This window comes from Rhamphochromis sp. 'chilingali', assembly GCF_963969265.1.
Source record: "Rhamphochromis sp. 'chilingali' genome assembly, chromosome: 2".
Taxonomy (NCBI): Eukaryota; Metazoa; Chordata; class Actinopteri; order Cichliformes; family Cichlidae; genus Rhamphochromis; species Rhamphochromis sp. 'chilingali'.
Window position 1 is genome coordinate 61,292,311 of NC_137930.1, and position 21,406 is coordinate 61,313,716.

The 21,406-nt window shown below is 40.2% G+C and overlaps 1 protein-coding gene across 3 annotated transcripts in view; it reads left to right on the forward strand.

Moving 5' to 3' along the window:
* The window catches only part of LOC308387624 (serine/threonine-protein kinase WNK1-like), a 30,410-nt gene that overhangs the window by 1,146 nt on the left and 7,858 nt on the right, over positions 1–21,406 (forward strand). For all 3 annotated transcript variants that reach the window (XM_080867796.1, XM_080867795.1, XM_080867797.1), the window contains exons 2-11: positions 702–1,956; positions 14,657–14,829; positions 15,415–15,635; positions 17,301–17,458; positions 18,981–19,069; positions 19,150–19,369; positions 19,491–19,592; positions 19,755–20,097; positions 20,618–20,751; positions 21,073–21,138. In XM_080867796.1, the coding sequence (XP_080723922.1) occupies positions 1,171–1,956; positions 14,657–14,829; positions 15,415–15,635; positions 17,301–17,458; positions 18,981–19,069; positions 19,150–19,369; positions 19,491–19,592; positions 19,755–20,097; positions 20,618–20,751; positions 21,073–21,138 (2,292 nt within the window). In that variant the 5' untranslated portion in view covers positions 702–1,170. The remainder of the gene's footprint in view (positions 1–701; positions 1,957–14,656; positions 14,830–15,414; positions 15,636–17,300; positions 17,459–18,980; positions 19,070–19,149; positions 19,370–19,490; positions 19,593–19,754; positions 20,098–20,617; positions 20,752–21,072; positions 21,139–21,406) is intronic.

The window sequence follows — 21,406 nt, forward strand, 5'->3', positions numbered from 1 at the left end:
CATGATTAAAGCAGGAGAGGAATGCCAAGCTGCCACTGCTGTCATAAAATGCTAGATGGCCCCTGTCTTTTGCGGATACAGTAAAAATGTTTATGGCCTTATGCGGCTTTAAGAAGTGTATTATAAACTGCGTTAGCCTTTCTGACAATATTAATTGACATTAAAAATGCTAATAATATTTTTCGCTTATATTGAAAACATTGCTTGCATTTTGTAACAAATCTCAGGTGCAGAATCAAATGTCATTGTCGCCTCCCTTGTCATATAGTTAAAATGCTTAGTTTTGCTGTGCAGTAGTTATAGATAATAGCTTGTTTAGTTAACCTGTCAGTTGAATTGTATTTTAATGGAGCACAGCTGAACAATACCACTTTAAAGGGAAATTTGCCATGTGTCACATGTGCTAGGGTAAGACCGAAAATCTTTTGAGTGTAGATCTTATTTCTAAACCATAAATGATCTGGTGGTTAAGTGTATTGCACTGTAAATGAAGTCATGTTTTAATTCTTAGATTCTGGTCTATAAGCTGTACTTAGCACTAAAACAGAGTTGTTAAACTTTTGTTAAACTGTATACACTGTAAATTCTGTCTGCAAGACTAGATTAGACTAGATTTTCACAAGTCTTGTTGACATTTGACATAATTTTGGCTACTTTTCAAAACATGTCAGGAAGCTTTTGTTTTGTATTTTCTCTTGCAGTAATACTGGACTGGAACAAATTGAGACTGTCAGCTCATCCCGCCTTTGCCTGGACTGGGGAGTTTAGTGCCTGTGCCTGTTGTAGGCTGTGTGTGTTTGTTCCTCACCAGTGATTCCTTATGCTTGATCGAAGCTGCACCCTGTGTCGTACAGGATGGATGGTGTGGACTTAAAGAGACCTGTATATCAACATCAGCACTTTGTGTTCTGCTGCAGTGTTCAGTCCCTCTCCATTTGTAAGAGAACGCATCTCGTCTTACACCTTCAGTCCCCGAAATATATTTATAAAGATAGTCTTTGAGCAATAAAAAGGGAGAGCTGGAGATAGACATTGTAAATCTTTCTCTTTTTTTCCTTTTTGAAGCACAGCTAGATATTGCTTACATAAGCCAAAATGGCAAGCATGAAAATATCCTTATTTTAATTTTTCAGTTATCGTACCTCCTTAACTCTTAGTGTGGGTGGTGGGATGTCGGAAAAGCCAGACGACAAAATGGTGAAGTTCCTGGCTCCCCCTCAGAAAAGTGGAAATGCCCCTAGTTCTGGTTCAGATTCGATGGTTGGTGAGGGTCGGCCAGTGGAAGTGAGACGCCGGCATCACACCATGGAACGCGATCGATGTAACCCTGAACACCGTTTTCTACGTCGCAGTGTCATCAGTGATTCTAATGCCACAGCTTTGGCCCTTCCTTTACCCAGCAAGATCCCCATCCCTACGTCTCAGCTGGTTCAGCCACAGGAAGCAGTCCTCCAGCAGCAAAAGACTGCTGGTACTTACTCACCCAAGACTGAACCAAGTTTATCTCAAAATGAGAAGTCTGTGGATGATGGAAAAGAGGGAGAAGGAAAAGATATAGAAATAGCCAGGGTGGCTGTAGTGCCTTCACAGCAAGAGCCTGCTAGAGTGCGTGACATCTGTGATGGAGAGGCAGTAGTAGCAGCTCACACGACACCCAGCCTGGAAACAGAATTGCCAATTCAAGTTGAACCTGAAAGCGGCACTGAGGTGAAGGTACAACACGAGGAAGGAGAGGAGGCAGATAAGGACGCCAGAGCCCGAGCAGAGGCAGAGCAGCGGGAAGCTGAGAAAAAAGTCCAAGAAGACATCGAGGAGGCTGAAACCAAAGCAGTGGGCACATCACCTGATGGACGGTTCCTGAAGTTTGACATAGAAATTGGACGTGGCTCTTTCAAGACAGTCTACAAGGGCTTGGACACCGAGACCACTGTGGAGGTGGCTTGGTGTGAATTGCAGGTATGAAAACGATTGTATACAACGATTGTACTTTGTAACACACACACATTGCCTCATTTCCCCCCGCTTTTTTTTTTTTTGTTTTTGTATTATTTTTTGTATGAGTCAAAATAATTTCCGTTCACCCTGTTACCTGAGCTGCAGCTACTATCATTTCCTTTCAACCAAGCATAGCCAGCATTTCCTGATTGTTTCGCTCTACATTTTTCATCAAAACAGCCAAAGAAAACTTCCCATTTCCTGATTTGACTTCACTCTAAGAGACTGGGAAGTTATTTGGTGCTATCAGTGCTTCTTTGATAAATGATTATTCCTTTATTCTTTGAACACAGGAAATTACCTTTTGACCAAATGTGTGCAGAATTGTTGTAGTCATGATAATGATTTTCCACACTTACTGTTCACACTGTTAGAGGATACTGCTAGAAAATCTAAATCTAGTTTCTGGTATCTAGTGTAGAAATATAGAAAATGCAACTGAGCAGATTCTTGAAACATCACTTTACTCCCAGATAATGGGACCTTTTGAAGCTTTGACTAAAATTACATAAAAGATTATAAATCTCAGAAATCCCATTACTACTACTGCTACTACTACTCGGCTAATAATGGCAACAGCAGGAATATTTAAGTTGACTTTATTAACATTCAGCGTTCTTAGTCACAGATCTGACCTTTGACCTACTTTTGAGTGGACTTGTTTTACCCCCCCCCCCCCCCCCCTTTTTTTTCTTTTTTTTTTTTTTTTTTTGGCTTGTAAAAAATTTGTTCTGCTGTCTGTCCAGTTATAGCAACTATATAGCCCAGAGCAAAGTTTAACCTCATTCACCACATGAATGTTTGCTCTCACTGTCATGCTTTACCCTGCCATGAGAGCAGTAGGACTCACATGGCTGCGGAGAGAACCACAGTAACACATGCTCACTGGTTTCAGAACAATGTGAAGATTACGGGCAAGTTCCCCTCCCCCTCTCACACAATCTCACGCATGCTCAATGCATTCCTTTTTTGAATGCTTGCCTGAATGTAAAATGGGTCAAATTCCTCACTGAGGAATCTCCTGCAGGCTGACCTGCCAAGGCCTGCTTGTGAACCATCAGTCCACCTCCCACTCTCTTTCAGCTTTCTCACATTTTACTTTCCTAAATCTCAAATATCTTATGTATAATACTTGGGTGTTAGTGCAGTATAAGATGGGATACATTTTTAGTTGTGGTTTAAACTGCATTTAGTGGTGATTTTTTTTTTTTTTTTTTAATTTAATTTGACCTCAAGACAGACTTCTTGCAGCCCCTGAACTTTCCACTAAGGTTGTTCATAGTAACATTTTTATTTTCTTCTTGAGCTCTCAGTTAGTATCACATCTGCAATTTGAGTGAACATAACATCTTACCCAGTAAATTTATGTTGAATTATTCAGAAGAGGGGGGGTTTCGGGGTCTGTCACTTCCCAAGCCAAATATGCAGATCCATCCGCTGTGGCGACCCTTTGGGAAATTAAGGGAGCAGCAAAAGCGTTTCCAAACAGCTGAGTTGTACTATTCTTGTTAAAGTCTCTTTCTGTCATTCTGCCTTTAGTTGAGCTAAATCTGCCACAACCTACTAAGAGAGAAGTCAGTTTGTGGTTTTAGAAAAGAGTGAAAGTGAACTGCTGCAATGGAATGACAGAAACAAAAACCAGAACAAAGATACAGCTTCTAAAACAGAAAAAAAAAAAAAATCTTTTATCTCAATATGAGACTGAAGAAGTCACTTGGATGGGTGACGAAATATTTCTCCCACTGAAAATGCTATGTCCAGATGAACAGAATCAACCTTTTGGGTTTTATCGCAATACTTTTGCTTTCATTAGTAATGAAACCCATAAATGTAACTGAATTCTAGTTAGGTTTTTGTTCACTTGGCCCTCTTTGCTTTTTCCTTCCACTGCCACCTCAGAAGTTTCAGAGCTAGAAACTTCAGCTGTACGTGAGAAGCTGAAATCCCCTTTACACGTCAGAGGTTTTTAATGTAGTCCCACGGTCATCCAGGTGTTAGCATGCCTTCAAGATGTACAGAGATGGTAACACTGGGTGGTATATGTTTACACACATTATTTTATTTAGATATGTTATCTTACCCTAGTTTCATTAGTCCAGTGTTAGGGGCATTTGATGATACTAGAGGTGCATATATTTAACGTAACAATTACAATGAGATTTAAGATTGAGTTGTTTAAGAAAGGAGTAGAGATCCAAGAAGTTAATTTAATTGGCGTCCTGCTAATACTTGAGTCATTGATGCACAATAAAGCTTGCAACATATTTGTTAAGAATTTGGCGTGCCAGCTATGAGCAATAGCGTATCTTGTGGCTGCTTGCTGGTGAAACGAGCCAGGCAGGTTTCCCCTTATAGGACCTTCAGTTTATCTCTAACATGATTAAAATGAAATGGTCACATTTGTAGTCCCATGCCTTAATGCTCTTTATATACACATACACACACAAATAAACATGTAAATCTTTTTTTTTAATTCATACATTTTTTTTAGAGATTATGTAGATGTAAATAAACCTTAAATTCTTCTGCAGTTTGATTTCACTCTGACCAAAGGCAGCAATTGCAGGATATGCAGCAACTTTGCCTGAAAACTGTCTTTGAAATTTTAATGAAGTGGCCCTGGCTTTTTCAACCTATAAGGCAATCTGTGCTATAATTGACTGAGAATTTTTATTTGTTCACCTTTATTCACCCACTAATGAACCCCCACAGTTGTTTCACACTGCAGACATGTCTGAAGGATAAGTAGGTCACCCCAGAGAGGAAGTTGAGGAGGGACCAAAAATAAAAAAAGAAGAAATTAAGGAACCTCCCCCTTTGGCTCACTATTGCATTTTCAACTATTCAGTCTTCCAGTTGCTGCTTCCACGCCTCCTTCCTCTCAAATACAGATTGAAAGATGAGTAAGAATACTCCAGGCATCCTGTATAAACTATGGCAGCCCTCTGTCCAGCTGGCCGATGGCATCCGCTGGAAGTGACATGCTACAAGTATTTTAACAGAGACCTCATCACATTTCATGAATCAAGGTTTTCAGGTTTACTGTAAGAGTTTAATTTTCTAATTGTGACAAATTTGGATAGAAATGTCACTGAGGAAAGCATTAATGGGATTGCTCACTAAAAGCACAAGGTAGGCGGTAAACCCTATCTCAGCCTGAGGTCAAAGATTGGTGACACGAGGAACAACTATGTTGTACCAGTTTTACAAACAACAGTAGAACAGAAATACTTGGTGTGATACTGGTTCCCTTCTCACTCTTACTGTATAAAGGTCATGTCCTTTTTTAGCTTGAGTCACTGATTTAGATTTTGAGAACACTATGGTAATTTCTAACCTTTATTCAGTCAGGGTCATGCAGAATATTTCTTCACAGAAAGAACATTTTTGGGTGGCTTTTTATTTAACCTGTAGGGAGCTGGTGAGGAAAAACTAACTTTGCAGTTGTTGTTTTTTTAATTGTATGGTTGGACTTTCACTCTTTGAATGCCATTCTGAACAAAAATTTTATTCCATAGGTTTCAAAGTGATACTATCAAACATATCAAATTTAAAAATACATTTAAAGCACCACATGCTTGAGTTTAGTTTGTAGAAAATAAAAGCAGCCACTGTAGTAGTATTGATCAGAAACATTTTAACAATATTCCCCACATGTTAAGGTTGTTTATTAATGGATGAAGGTTTTAAATACAGTTGCAAACTTAATGTTAAACTCTGCTTAAGTTTCAGATTTTAACAAATAAGAAGGAAGACAGATGACCTTTCAGTGGTTGTTTATCTATATAGTTTAAGAACTTTTTTTCTTTTTTGGGGTGGGGTGAGGGGTGATATACTCAGTAAGCACTGTATTGGTTTCTCTTCTAATTTGACTGGATATCTGTTTTTAATTCAAAGTCAATTAAAATGTGATAATAATACTATTAGATTGTGAAAGAGCCTGGATCTGGCAACTTTTTTTTTTCTTACTCCCTGATAATTTGCGTGGCAGTCACCGTGATCTTTGACCTCGATGTCATGTTACATTGTTAAGAGAACACCAAATATTTCCACAGATGCTGCATTTAATGCAACTAAATAGCAAACGGTGACACTTTTTAACATGGCTTTCAGCTGTTTGTCACATCTTAGCCAGAGGGCTCCATCTTGACCTTAGTGTCAGTGTTAGAGCCGAGATAGAGCCGATCCTCGGCATTATCGTTAGCATTTTTTCCTTTGTCTATTTTTAGGCCTGTTAGGTTATTTATACCGTCCTTTGCCTCGAAGCAGCATTTTCCACTCTGCTTTTGAGATACTGTAGTTAACTGTCCTTCACATTGCTTCAAACACCTTTTTTTAACACTTTATTTTTATTGGTAGTTTTGTATATTTTTTTACAAAACATTCAGACCCTTAACAAGTACAGAGCATCTAGGCTAGCAAAGACGCATTTAGAAGAAAGAAAAAAAAGACATCCATTTATGGTACAATCAAATCAAATAGGTGAATTACAGCAATTCAATGTTGAGATCGCTATATATTTCTCTATTAATACGACTGTAATTAATATCGTACAGTTGTGTCAGATCTCTAGGCAGAAACACTCCCAAATATTTGATAGCAGTTGCCTCCCAATTAAACTTGAATTTTGCCAGTAGTGTCTGGTCCGGAGAAAAATTAAATGACAGAACTTGAGTTTTTTTGACATTAAGGACATACCCTGAATACAGGCCATATGTTTCCAACATCCCCATTAACACTGGTATACCTGAGCTGGGATCCATGATTGTCACCAAGACATCATCTGCGTATAAACACACCTTGTACTCGTCCCCTCCTATTACAATCCCTTTCAACGATGTTTCCTGACGTATAGCCTGGGCTAGAGGTTCGATAAACAAGTTGAAGAGGTAGGGGCTTGCTGGACACCCCTGTCTACATCCTCGTTCTAAAAAAATAGTATCGGAGAGGCTACCGTTAATTTTTATTCTGGCAGTAGGGAGAGAATAAAGAGCTTGGAAACATCTTATAAACTCGCTACAGAAACCAAATCTTTTCATCACTAGGAAGAGGAAGTCCCAATTCACTGAATCATATGCTTTTTCAGCATCTAAGCTAAGAATAATTGAGCTTTTTTTCTTATTATTAATGTGTTCGATGATGTGTAAAGCTCGTCTAATATTATCGTGGGTTTGTCTATTTTTCAAGAAACCCGTTTGGTCTTCATCAATCAAAGAAGGCATTACAGCATCCATTCTTCGCACCAAAATAGTTGTGTATAGTTTATAGTCTGAGTTCAGGACACTTATCGGCCTATAAGATTTGCAGTTTAGTCTATCCTGTCCCCCCTTTGGCAAAACCGATATGAAGGCCTCCTTCAAAGAGGGAGGTACCAGACCTCCTTTCAAAATGTAGTTAAAACTAGTTTCCAACAGGGGAAGAAGGCTTTCCCTCATGGTTTTGTACCATTCGGCAGGGAGCCCGTCGGTACCTGGTGATTTATTGGATTTAAGGCTGGAGATAGCTTTAATTATTTCTTCCCGAGATATTAAGGACGTTAACTTACTATTTGCTTCTCGACCAATCGTAGGCAGGTCTAAGGAATTCAAAAAGTCAGTCATCTTATTTACATCACCCTGAGTAGATTGACTATATAAGGATTTGTAATACTTTTCAAACGCTTTTTGAATTTTATCCAGGTCAGTTACAACATTGTTACCAACCGGGTCTCTAATCTTATAAATATTATTTTCAGCTTGCTGTTTTCTAATCCGCCACGCCAACTGCTTCGCCGCCTTAGGCCCCGCCTCATAATACCTCTGTTTCATGAACCTTATGTTTTTCTCTACTTCTTCGCTCAATATCTTATCTATCTCCTGCTTAATCTGTCTGATCTGATGGGTTACTGTAGTATTTTTATCCTTTAGACCTTACTGTTCCAAGGCCATTAATCTATTCTGCAGTTGTAACAATTCTTGTGACTTTTTCTTTTTAATCATGGTCGACCACGCAATTATTTTTCCTCTGAGGACAGCTTTGGCTGCATCCCATACAATACTGTGATTTGTCTCTCCATTATCATTGTCCTGCAGGTACAAGTTAAGATCGGCTGTCATTTGTTTCACAAAAGCGGGGTCATTTAACATACCGGTATTTAGTCTCCACAAAGTTGTCTTCCGTGTCCCGTCCAAATGTAACGTTATATAAATTCCACTGTGGTCAGAGACATCTCTTGGACCTATTCTGCAATCTTTTATCCTGTGTAAATCCCTATTAAACATAAAACAGTAATCTATCCTCGAATACACTGAGTGTCGAGCAGAGTAAAAAGTGAATCCTGACGCTGACCCATGGATAGATCGCCACACGTCAATAAGCCCTAATTCCGTTAACATTCCTTTAACCCGTTTCCCTCCAGACGTGCTTTTCCTGTCCCTATTATTTGAGTCTAATCTGGGATTTAACAGTAAATTAAAATCTCCTGCACAAATAAGAGTTCCCACCGTTTCCTTAGAGATCAAATCAAATATCTTCTTAAAGAAGCTTGCGTTGCTTCCTGGGGGTGCATAGACATTTAATAGTGTGACCGTCTTATTCTCTATTCTACCTTTTACTAAAACAAACCGACCTTCCTTATCACTTATAGTAGATATATGTTCAAATTTTATTTTATTTGAGATAAGGATAGCTACTCCTCGTTTTTTCCCGGCCCTATACGATGAATAAAATGTATGTCTGAAACCCATCTTTTTTTAATTTCTCATGTTCTGCATTAGTTTCTTGCCAATATGCCAAGTCTACTGTCTCCTTTTTCAATTTGGTAATTAATTTGCTTCTTTTAATAGGGCTATTCAGGCCATTTACATTTAGTGACAGCATTTTATAGAAATTATAAGCCATCAAGTGGATATGTGGAATACAACATAATCAACCCAGACCTCAGAACATCACAACCAGAACTCACTGAACAACAAACACACAAAACATTAACAGGAGCTTCCAATACAAAGGATATAACAGCATCCTTTGACATTGAGGGGACTGGCCACAGGGTGGGGCCCCTCATCCGACAAGAGGGGAGTGACCGACAAAAAAGCCAAAAAAGGGCAAAAAATAAACGAAACAGTCTCTTATCGCTACTAGACATAACGTGGTGGTTCTCTAACCATGTCCGTAGGCACCAACCTAAAGAAATATGAATTCTGAAGGATACGAAAGTCAGTGTTCCTGCGGTTAGATTATCAAAACTCTACCGCCAGCTATCTCACCGTTGTCCCGCCATCAGCTGTTCACTCGTCTGCTGACACTTTTTCTTGCTCCCTCCGGAATGCTTGGAGTTTTTCCCGCACGTGCTGCTGGAAGCCGCCCCCGCAGTGTGCTGTCTGCGTTTCCCAAGGAAGTAGTTGCTTTATCGTGTCCTCTGTCATCCTGTTGGTTTGGGTCCCCAAGGTGATCTTACCCACGGCTATTCCCCGCTTTCTTAAATCCTCGGCAGCTTGGCTCGCGGTATTATATAGGACATTGCCTGACGCATAAAACACTCGCATCTTACTTAGTGGTGTCTGGAAACGTTGTCCTTCAAAGCCTTCTTAACTGGGATATATTCCTGTCTCCTTTTCTGCACTTCCAGGGAGTAGTCATGATCGAAATACACCCGTTTGTTTTGGATATGTACCCCTTTGTTCCACGCCGTGCGGAGAATCTCTTCTTTAACAGAGAACCGGAGGAAGCGCACTATTATTGAGCGTGGTGGGGCGTTCGGGGGTGGTTTCGGTCCCAACGCGCGGTGTGCGCGCTCAATGCCGAGAGCACGGTCCGGGCCGAAATCTTCGCCTAGGTGGTCTTTGATCAGATTTTCAACAAAGGTAGTCACCGACGAGCCCTCCGAGTTTTCCGGTACGCCGTAGATCCGGATGTTTTTGCGCCTAGCGCGGCCCTCCATATCGGACACCTTTTCCTGAAGCGCCCGTTGATTTTCCAACAGCTGCACAAGTGTATCCCTAACACCAATGTCCCAGCGTTCCGAGTCAGCCATGTTGTCCTCGACGTGCTTTAGCCGACCAGTCATCTCCTCCACCTGATCCGCCATCTCGTGTAATCTTTGATTCAATTCCTTAGAGAGTTCGGCCATTTGCTTCTTTACATCCTCCCGAAATTCCGTACCGAATGCTTTGAAGTCACTCTTCAATTCGGTTCGCAATGTAGCCATTTCGGCCACCAGTACGCTACTCACAGCATCCCGAAGCCAACCCAGACCTTCACCTCGGTCGCCATCTTGTCCCGATGCGAGGCTTGCCTCACTAGCCGCGGCGTCCTTCTCCATTTCACAGTCAAGAATGTTTCGTAGCCCGTATCCTCCCTTTTTAGATTTATCCCCACTCATTCTTGAGTCGAAAAATGGCAATGTAGCCCTAATACAGCTCTCGAGTCCAGGGAAACACACGGTTGGTGCCGGAGGTCACTCTCTATGCGGCCATGCGGTGCTACGAGCCACCGGAAGTCCCCCACTATTTGTCTTTTCAAATTATCCTGGACTTCTTTCAGCTCAGCGACAATGTTAGCTTCAATTGCCTCCATAGCTCCGTGTAGCTTTAGCTTGCTAGCACCGGCAACTTCTTTCGGTGAAAAAAACTCCTTCCTCCGCACTTTCTTGCCGAATTCCTCTTCTTTCTCTTGTTACCCCCTGGCATACAACTATGAATATTCTTAGTTGTGTTATAACATGTCAATTTTCAAGGGGTAACCAGACCGCCCAGGAGCTGAAAGATTATGCTGCAACCAGTTTCCTCACCATCCGGAAGTCCGCTTCAAACACCTTTAAACTAAAATCATCACTCAACATAGTGTTATTCTTCCATAAGTCTCAGAAGATACATTTATGCATATTCAGTAATCAGTTGAAAGAGCTATGTTGTGCTATTACTGTGATAAAACTGATTAGGTACAAGTAGAATAAAAGGGTCAGTAACTACATCCAGAATAATTAAACATACTAGGAATGGTTATTCTGGAAGACATTGATATTTTAGTATAGTTTATGTTGGTCATTTTAGTTTTTCCATTGTTTTCAGTTTTTCTTGATGGGTTATTACTGTTTGGAAAGTCCCTGTCTGATATCGCTGCTGTTTTCTTTATCTAGTCAGTCACTAATTTTGACCCAAGAATATTTATTTTATTTAATTTGTAAATATCCTAAAGGCAACTAAATATAAGGGGAGAAATGCGTTGTTTAAAGTTCCTATTGACACAAAGTCACTTAAAAATGAAAGAGTTATTTTGACACCATTTCAGTTGACCTCACTGCACGGGATTTCTGGAGACAGTTGGGTACTTTCCCAGTGACAGTATAAGCAAGACATGACACAGACCAGAGAGCTCTTTAAAGTAACAGTCAAAAGAGGGTGTGATGTGTTGTCGTCCCTTTTTCGTTTAACTTTCATTGACAAAGCAAGGGAAAGGCGTGCCTGGAGTATGTGGAAGATCTTCATGTCCCTGACCATGTTGCACAGCCCCACTGCTGAGGGTCTTGTACCACCAAATTCTCTGGTGGGAACCTGTGATAAATAATTCTCAAGCTGAAGGAACATGTCGAATCAGCTTGGTTACCTTGTACCTCTCTGAAATCAGCTCACGGATAATAGCGGACCAAACGGAATGTAGCTTTGGCAGCTGTAGAAGCAAAAATGGGAATTCAAAAATTGAATTCAGCAAGGACATAAAGGATGGCTTTCACTCAGTGTTGGCAGAAATTCTGGCAAAACCCAAACACTTCAGAAAGGGGAAGCAGTGCTTTGTACACAGTGCATGCAGTGGAGATTGAGTGCTTCACGCTTCACCTGGACACAATTTGGGGTGTATAGGACATGCTAGAGTGGGGATTTCTATAGACCGATCAATTTTGTGCGTCTATAAAGTGAGCTAGGGGGATTTCAAGCAAGTTAAATTTGATCTTAACTGCAAACTATTCTGTTCTTAAAAGATTGCACCCCACCCAAACTGCTCTCAAATTACTGTGCACAGTTGTGGCAGGCTTGTAGCATGCTGGCTCCAGACTGGACCTTGTTTTTGCCTATTTGTTTTAAGGAGTTTCATGTGGCCCTTTTGAAGGCAGTATTAGACTTTGGCTTTGTCTTTTTATTCAGTTTGTACATCAGCATGTCATGGCCTTTACCTGCCCACCACCTACTGATGCCAACCTTTTTTTTTTTTTTTCATTCTTTTTTTTTAATTTAAAAAAAAAAAAGTTAAATGATAAATGATGGCCTATAGTAAAATCAAAGTAAGTTAAATATAAATATAATGTACATAGAGAGAGCGCTGCATAAACAAAACAAAAGTACCTCAGTAAAGTCTGGACGTTTTAGGGCTAGATCAGATGATCCTGAACTCCTCCCTGGTCCTAGTGATGTTCCATAGTGATGGTCGTAGTAGATGGCTGCCCCCTCCCTGAGCCTGGTTCTGCTAAAGGGTTCTTCCTGTTAAAGAGGAGTTTTTCCCTCCCCACCGTCACCAAGTGCTTGGTCATAAGGGGTTGCCTAGGGGTTTTCTTCTTATAATTGTAGGGTCTTTACCCTACAATATAGGATGTTTTGAGACAACTTGTTGTCACTTAGTGTTTTCTCTGGGCTGGAATGGTGATCACTCCTTCAGAGGCATAGGCTGCTAAGCCTGTACCAGAGGGGTGGTTTTGTACCTACAATGCAAATGCTTGTATTCATACAAAGGTTTCATATTTGGGCGGGTGGAGGTTTGGGTGTTGCTCTGAGGCTGTGAATACTGCTGTTGATGTTTTGCATGACTGTTTTGACAGAGGGAAAATTACTGTCCAGCTAGATAAATGGATAAATCCTCTGGAAAGTAGGTCATTAGGTCCAGTTGCAGTTTCAGTTGGTGGAACCTTAATTCTTCCATCTTCTGTCACTGGTGTTTCCTTTCAGTGATTCCAGATTTATTGTCCTTCCTTACTCCTTATTGTTGCTCCTCAAATTTTTTTTCCCTCAGTTTATCAATTTGTTTCCCTCAGACATTACGCAAACATCCAAGATATCTCCCGTTAAGGCTTTTTGGTCAGTTATGTTTTTGTTCAAGTGATGTCAGTTACTGGAACATTTTTGCTATCACATACTTGCAGTCAAGAGCTCACACTGCACTAAAACAATGGGCTGAATTTCCTGGACAGCCTGGTCTATGGCCAGTTTTACCAGGCTTGTTTAACTTCTATGGGTTTACTGCTCTGTAGTCATACAGCCTATAAATGTAGGTCATGCTAGCAATTGACAGGAAACTAGAGTTTTTTACCCTGCAACATTTTTGTTAATACCCAGAAACTACAGGAGGATTTAATGTCATTCCTTCTGCATGCATCAGTCAGTTGATGGAATTTTAAGTCACACTTGACCAACAATGCTATCAGGTGTACATACATACTGCTATGATTCATTGACAGTTCATCAGCTGCCAGACACTTGACTCTTTGCTGAGAATACAGCGTCAGCCTCAGTTGCGCAATTGGCTCTATATATTCGTTGTTTATCTGTGATTGTTCACGTTTTAAATTGTCTTACTGACTAAATTACCATAGTTACTCTCATCTTTGGATGTGTGGCAGTGAAAATCTGAAACCATAACATGGAATCATGTATATTGATCGTGTTAACACGATTTGATAGTGGTGGAATAGGGGTTTTCTTGCTCAAAAAAAGATGACTCTGCACATGAGTACAGATCGTTTTCTTATACTTGACGTAATGTTTTGGGTTTGTTTGTTTTTTAAATTTCCCTGTTATTTTGGGCCATTCAATTAATGTAACAGGAGCCCTGGGCTAAAGTAAATTAAATGCCACTATCTGTCTTAAATCTTTAGTTACAAGGTTTTTACTTTAACTGTGTATTTTTAAAGTATATTTTTTAAAAAAATTTTTAGCCAAGCTTGATGCATTATTTCTTTGACATGATTGTCTTCATTGTGCTGATATCCCATATTTCTTACTGAGCACTGGCTCTTCTAGCATTTTGTTTTTCTTTACCCAAGGGCAAACAGAGTTGGGTGCGTTTTTTTAGTATGCAGTCATCTTCAATAGAAAACAGGCAGCCACATTCCTATATCCTACTGTATTTTTCCTTTTAGAAGAAGAATGTATACTTTATTGATCCCCTTGGGGAAATTCCTCTCTGCATTTAACCCATTCACTCAGTGAAGCAGTGGGCAGCCATTGGGCGCCCGGGGAGCAGTGTGTAGGGACAGTACCTTGCTCAGGGGTACCGCAGGGTAGCCGTTCAGTGGATTTGAACCACCGACCTTCCGATCATGGGGCCACCACTCTACCTACTGAGCTATCCCTGCCCCTCTTTTATCAAAGCATATGTGAAATTTTTGAAAAACTAAAAGCATCTTGAAAACCTTTTCTTAGTTAAACTGCTAGTGGATTAAGAAATACTTTGTATGAATGTGTCTTTGTAGGTTTTCATTCATCCAGCTTAGAAGCTCCAAGCCCCTTAGCCTTTGTAGGAATGGGTGAATTCAGATACTAAAGAACAGATGTAGAGTTCAGGTGTTCCTAATGATAATTTTTTTTATTACCACACTGTACATTGTACCTTTTTATTATTCCGAATTACATGTGCATCTGTATAAATGGTGCTGCACTCACTGAGTGAAATCTTCCTTTTTCATCCCTTGTAGGATCGTAAGCTTTCGAAGTCGGAACGGCAGCGTTTTAAGGAGGAGGCTGGCATGTTAAAGGGACTACAACATCCCAACATTGTTCGCTTTTACGACTCCTGGGAAGGACCCTCCAAAGGCAGGAAGTGCATTGTGTTGGTCACAGAGCTCATGACTTCTGGGACACTCAAAACGTGAGTTACGGTGGCAGGGGATTTGTAGATGCAGGGCATATTCAGTATACACACTGTAATAGGATGGGTTCATCTTGTTTTGACTTACAGTTGATGTACAGATGTAAAAGTTCAGATGTAAAAAGCAAAACAAAAAAACCTCAAAACCATAATCTTAAAGTGGACTCTGAAGTTGATGTGGAGCCAGTGCAAGTGACATAGAACTTAGAAGACTTAGTTAGAAGCCTTGCAGTTGCATTCTGAACAACTTGCAGCTGAACACACATGATTGGTAGTTGACACTGAAGTATTAAATTGTTATATATTCATAAATTTTAACTTGGCTGGTCCGCATGTCAGTGTTAGCTTTTTAACTACTAGAAATTAGCCGATAACCACAGAAGCAATGTAGTTAGCAGCTGATACATTAATGTGAAAACATGATCAGTCCAGCATGTGTGTAACATTAACAGACTGTTAATTTCACAGGATAACCAATTCTTTTTTTATTAAAGTGTTTTTTCTCTCAAGAAAAAGCCCAATGTTTAAGCTGAAAGTATAGAAAGTATTTTACCCTAGTGAATAATATGATCTGCTTTCCTGTAGATATCTGAAGCGGTTCAAGGTGATGAAAATTAAAGTGCTGCGGAGCTGGTGTAGACAAATCCTGAAGGGCCTCCACTTTCTTCACACTCGGGCTCCTCCAATCATCCACAGAGACCTTAAATGTGACAACATTTTCATCACAGGCCCCACAGGGTCTGTCAAGATTGGAGACCTGGGACTGGCCACTCTCAAACGCGCATCCTTTGCCAAAAGTGTTATAGGTACGAATCCAGTGGGTTTTCTGTTTTCTGTCCTGCAATGGGACAGTACCTTTTCTGGGGCCATGATAACATGTTTTATGGAAAATTATGGTGTGTAGATAAGAGATTGTTTTTCTGACGATGTGGTTCAAAAACAGACCACAGCGTTTCAGCTGTCTCTCAAACCACAGCTCAAAAGGAGGCCAAATACTGTGGTAATCTTAGGAAGATAACCACAAGGTTTTCTCTCTCTGCACTCATACAGTAACTAATCAAGTTTGGTCTTTGTACAGAGTATTTCTGTTCTATGTTTCTCCACAAAGAGAGAGGTTTTTTTTTTTTCCCAGGCATCTACTGAATGTAAGTAGCGCCTAACATTTCTACTACTGTTAAATATTAATATTATGGTAGTTGTCGTGCCTTCTTGCAGGCTAACCTGGCCATGGCAAAAGGTATGGCCTTTGCTCCTGTCTTAGACTGGTCTTTGTTCTGTGGTTTGGAAATATGTGGTCTGTTTGCCAGTTTTACCAATGATGTTTAACATCTCTTTCTATGGGTTTGCCTCAACAGGTTTTTTATTTTTATTTTTATTTTTTTGGTGTTTGTCTCTTGATGTTTTTGAAAATATTTGCAGGACTGCAGAATCTTTTTGCTCCATCTTTGTGTCCAGGGAGCTCTCCCCACTTTCTCTCTGTCAGCATTTTGCAGTTTGTTTGTTTTTTGTTTTGTTTTGTTTTGTTTTGTTTTCTTTCTTTTCTTTTTCTTTTCCCTTTCACAGTCTTGGGTATGCTTTTAAAATGTAGGCTCTAGCCTCAGCTGTGCCCCATTCTGCTGTTTGGAATGAATAGGGTACTGCTGTTCATTGAGTAAGTATGATCTTTTATGGGCCTGGTAAGTCTGACAGTGTGCTGTCATACGCATCAATATCAGAAAAATACATTCAAATAACCAAATGAGTTTTTCTGTGTAAGACCTGAGATTGAATATAAAATAATCTACTAATATAAAAAGGCTTATGTGCACGGACACACTGTTGAGCACTGTTACTAGCTATGGGATCTGCTTCTCTCAGCCTTGACCATAACACTTTCTTCCTGCAGGGGAGGATGAAATGGTAAGTCAGACATCGAAAGGTGGGTGTACTATAAAAGGGAATGTTATTGTGGCTGTAAGGTAAGGTCTTGACAAAAGTTATTTCCATAGCTAGTCCTGTTTACATTACAGGGTCAATTGGCATTACTGTGAACAAATTCCACTTCGGCATGGGTATTATTCCTGAGTGGTTCATTTTAGAGGTAATATTTGAATGGTGCAATGTTATTTATTCAGGCTAACCAGTGTGTCCTGCACATTGGTTATCTCAGCTACACGTGTATATCCCATCATGTTAAGGTCTTACACAGACAAACACGTGCCTTCTTCTCAACAGTCTAACTGAGCCCAGCTTCTCCCTCCTTTTTTGTTTTCTCTCTTTTTTGCTTTCCTCCCCCTTTTTTCTTTTTTCTTTTTCCTCTTTCTTCCAACTTTCATCTCACAGGTTCTACTCCAGGGGATTTCAACAGGCTGGTCAATCTTCTCATCCTCCTCTTCCTCAACCCCTCATGGGTTAGAGGAGCAGAGGAGCAATGGGTTGTGAGAAGCCCACTCAATCAGTAAGGGAGTTCTGAATAGTTGTTTTGATTTAAGGTACCCCTGAGTTCATGGCGCCTGAGATGTATGAGGAGAAGTACGACGAGTCAGTGGATGTGTATGCCTTTGGAATGTGCATGCTGGAGATGGCCACCTCAGAGTACCCTTACTCAGAGTGCCAGAATGCTGCACAGATCTACCGCAGAGTTACCAGCGTAAGTCGTCTTTTCAACCCTCCAGTCACCCCTCTGCCCTGCGTTCACCTCTTCCTGTGTGCCAAGAAGGCTAATGTCCACTTCTGGAATCATTTCATGTTCCTGCTGACATGTCTTTAGTTTGCATTACTTTTATTTCTTCTGCTCTGATAATACTATTTATCTTCTTATTCTGTTTGAAGAACCTACAAGTTTAAAAAGAACAGAAGCTATTAATCCTAATAATCCTCCCTTGTCTTCCTTCTTTCCTGTATGTTAATTAAGCCATTAGAGTTGACTAATATAACACTAAACAAGTTCAGACCTGCTGTTTTCTGAATAACCAGCATGAGTCTTGTATGATCCCAGAGGGGCAGTGACTGTAAAAGGAAAAACACATTTTGTTTATTCATACGGATCATACTAATAGATGGCAATCCGCAGTCACCTATGGTTCATTTTCATGCAATCACTGGACACTTGGAGATAAAGCAGTTGAACTCACTCTGAGAGTGCTAGCTATAAAATTTCTTTTGAAGTCTATAGCAATACCTTCAGTTTATCATTAACCACAAAATAAAAATGGTCTTTCCACTCCATTGAACAGAGCATGTTCTTTGACATTTACCCCTGTGCTACGCTGAGTCATTGGAGTTATAAAAGCTTTTAAGGATGTAGTGTCACATGCTCTGGCTGTATTGTTAACTGCAGGAAAAATTGACTTTTTTCTTTCTTTTTTTTTCTGGCTTTTAACTCAACTGCTCAGTTCAGTCTTAAATTTTCCGGCACTTTCATTTGTCATGGCTTCAATTCATCGCCTCTCACCAGCCGTCCATTACTTTCTTATGCACTGTTTCTTCCAACCACTTATATTTCCCCTTCCACTCAAACGTGCATCTTGGTCAGTACCCCCTATTTTTGATGTTTGACCTTTTCTGAACATAGTAAAGTATCTGCATGTTCATGCTCTTCTTTAAAAAGGAAAAGGTTTCTCTGAGCTCAGCTAAATTCAGAGCTTAAAGGCAAGTGAGTCTGCAGGCTAGCAGTATGACATTAGAAATATTTTAAAAGCTATTGCTTGCCCAGTAGGCATTTTGCACCAGTGTTGAGATTGTACACCTACGTTGCATATAATACTAAGTTTATTGTTTTTAAGGCACAAATGGAATGTGGGAAGTATAACTTGTAAAACTTAAATTTATCAATGAGGAAGGATTGGATGACATTTAAAGAAATTTTTTTTAAAATAAATTTTGAAATGGAAAAAAGAAAACAAAAGACGCATTATTAAAAGCTGTTGAAAATTCCAAACGGGGTTCTTTTAACTTTCCAGGCAGAAAGAATTTCTTTCTCTTCACATTCTTTGTCAAAAGTGAAAGGGGAAGTTGGGTTAAGATGTTTGTCACTTCAAATGCCAACTGTTTTTGGTAGTGATATCAGGTCTCTGAGCTGAAAAACACAACAAGGTATGGGGCATTATCCAGTATAAGAAAAGATGCGGTGAAGACAATCATTCTCATTCAGAGTTCTGTGTTTCCTTTAGGGGGTGAAGCCAGGCAGCTTTGACAAGGTGGCCATTCCTGAAGTGAAGGAGATCATCGAGGGATGTATTCGTCAGAACAAGGACGAGAGGTCTCTTACTGAGCAAGTTCAGGGTGGTCTGCCTCACTACAAAAATGTCTTTTTGCTCACTGCTTGTTTCATTTGCCTAGGTACTCGATCAAGGACTTGCTGAACCATGCCTTCTTCCAGGAGGATACAGGCGTGCGTGTGGAGCTGGCAGAAGAGGAGGATGGAGAGATGCAAGCTATTAAGCTGTGGTTGAGAATTGAGGATGTAAAAAAACTCAAGGGGAAGTACAAAGACAGCGAAGCCATTGAGTTTTCTTTTGACCTCATCAAAGATGTTCCAGAGGATGTGGCTCAGGAAATGGTGAATTGAGCTTTAATGTTCTAGGCAGAATAATTGTGTTGATGCATGACAAACAATATGTTTGTTTGTTTGCAGTTTTTAAACGTTTACTGATGAACCTTTTGTCGCATTTTTGTTATAGGTTGACTCTGGTTATGTGTGTGAAGGTGACCACAAGACCATTGCGAAAGCCATAAAAGACAGAGTTTCTCTAATCAATCTTAAGAGGGCTCAGCGGAAGCAGGTATGATCGTTGCCCATCTACTGTTATGGTCACTGTTTACGTGCATGATTTTGTTAGATTTTTTTTTTTAAATCTCAGCCACATGATCTAGGTGATATGCTTTAGTGTTTTCAAGGTGGGGTTCTTCTGGGTGATTTTATGTGTTCTCTCCTGTCTTTAAAGGTCAGAGAAGATCAGGAGAAGAGAAGGCTTGAAGAAGAACAGCAATCACAGCCCCCACAGCAAACAGGCCAACAGTCTGGCATAGAGGCGACTCAGTCACAGCCCGTTTCACAGCATGCATCTTACATGCCTCCACAGCCTAACCAACAAAGCTCACAGATGTCTGTCCAACCAGCAGCTCAACAGGGCCTTCAGACGTCTAACTACAACACTCAATCGCAGGGCGTTTCTTATGTTCCCCAGTCAACTGGGCAAATCCCAGTACAGAATCAGAGCTTAGCTGCTGTTCAGCCAGAGTCCGAAGAGCCCGAGAGTGACCAGCAGCTGCAGCACACTGGAGGTGGTATGTATCAAAGTAACAACACTTAACACTTCAGTGTGTTGAAAATAAATATTGAGTATAAAAACTGAGTCAAGCAATCCCCCCCCCCAAAAACAAACAAACAAACAAACAAAAACAAAACATGGAAGTTGCTGGTTTGTGTGTTTGTTTTTCGTTTAGCTTAAAATAAAGAGGAATAATAACCAGTTTGGTTTTAGTTAGTACCCCACTTGCGCTCCTGCGTCCTCATGACTCCATGCAGTCACACCTTGTTGCACCAGTGCCCTGCTGCAGAGCCTATACATAACCATAATTTCACAAGCATACCAAGCAATGATTTTTTTTTTTTTTTCAGGAGCTCAGAATAGTATTGTATTTCCCCTGTGCATACACTACGTATACTAGTTGTTGTACTTAAGTGAATTTATTAAAACATATTCTGAATCTGTTGTTTAAGGGGAAATGGCTAAAACATTGTTACTTTAAATAATTCTACAATCTTGAGTCTTCATAAATTAACCTTTTTGTCCTTTTTTCACAGCTTGGGACATGGGAGATAGACTAGCAGGTTCCTCTGTTGTTACTGAGGCTCAGCCCTCTCAGTCTGGAGTATCCTACAGCTCTTCCACTACTCAGACACAGAGTGATCAAATGCAGCAACAGCAGCTGGCAGTGGTGAGACATTAGTGCATAATAATGTGTGTTGTGGGTGATTTTGTTTTGGAATATTGTCTGTATTTTAAACCAAATGTTTAAGTTGCAGATTGGGGTTCTATTTATTGATTATCTATTTTTCCCATATCCCAAATGGCCCTTTTTGTTGTTGTTGTTGTTGTTGCCCTCACCACTGCTGAATGTACTTTTCCCTGTTACATGTAGACAGCTGTCACATGGCCTACCTGCAGTGTGTCTAGAATTCACATGCATGTGTTCATGATACAGTTTAGGGTCCTAGGCTTTTCTAATTTTTAGAACATGTGCTTTTATCTGTTGCAGGGTGGTCAGTCTGAAGTTGTTCCTGTTCCAAATGCCAACCAGACCGTCCCATTGACACCTGCACAGGTATATATCTATTAGTGTATGTCTAAATGTCTTTGAAGAGTAACTTCACACTACATGAAAACTTTTGCTTCACTGACATCCTCCATAAAAGCAAAGCTTGTGTTAATATCAGGTTCTGCATAACACCCTGGATACACTTCAGTATCACACCTGCAAATCTGAACTTCAACCTGTCAGAGTCAGCAAAAACAAGATACTCACTCACATTGTGTGAAGTTAAACTTTAAAGCCTATATTCTTCGGTTGGGTGGCTGCGAAAGCAGAGCTG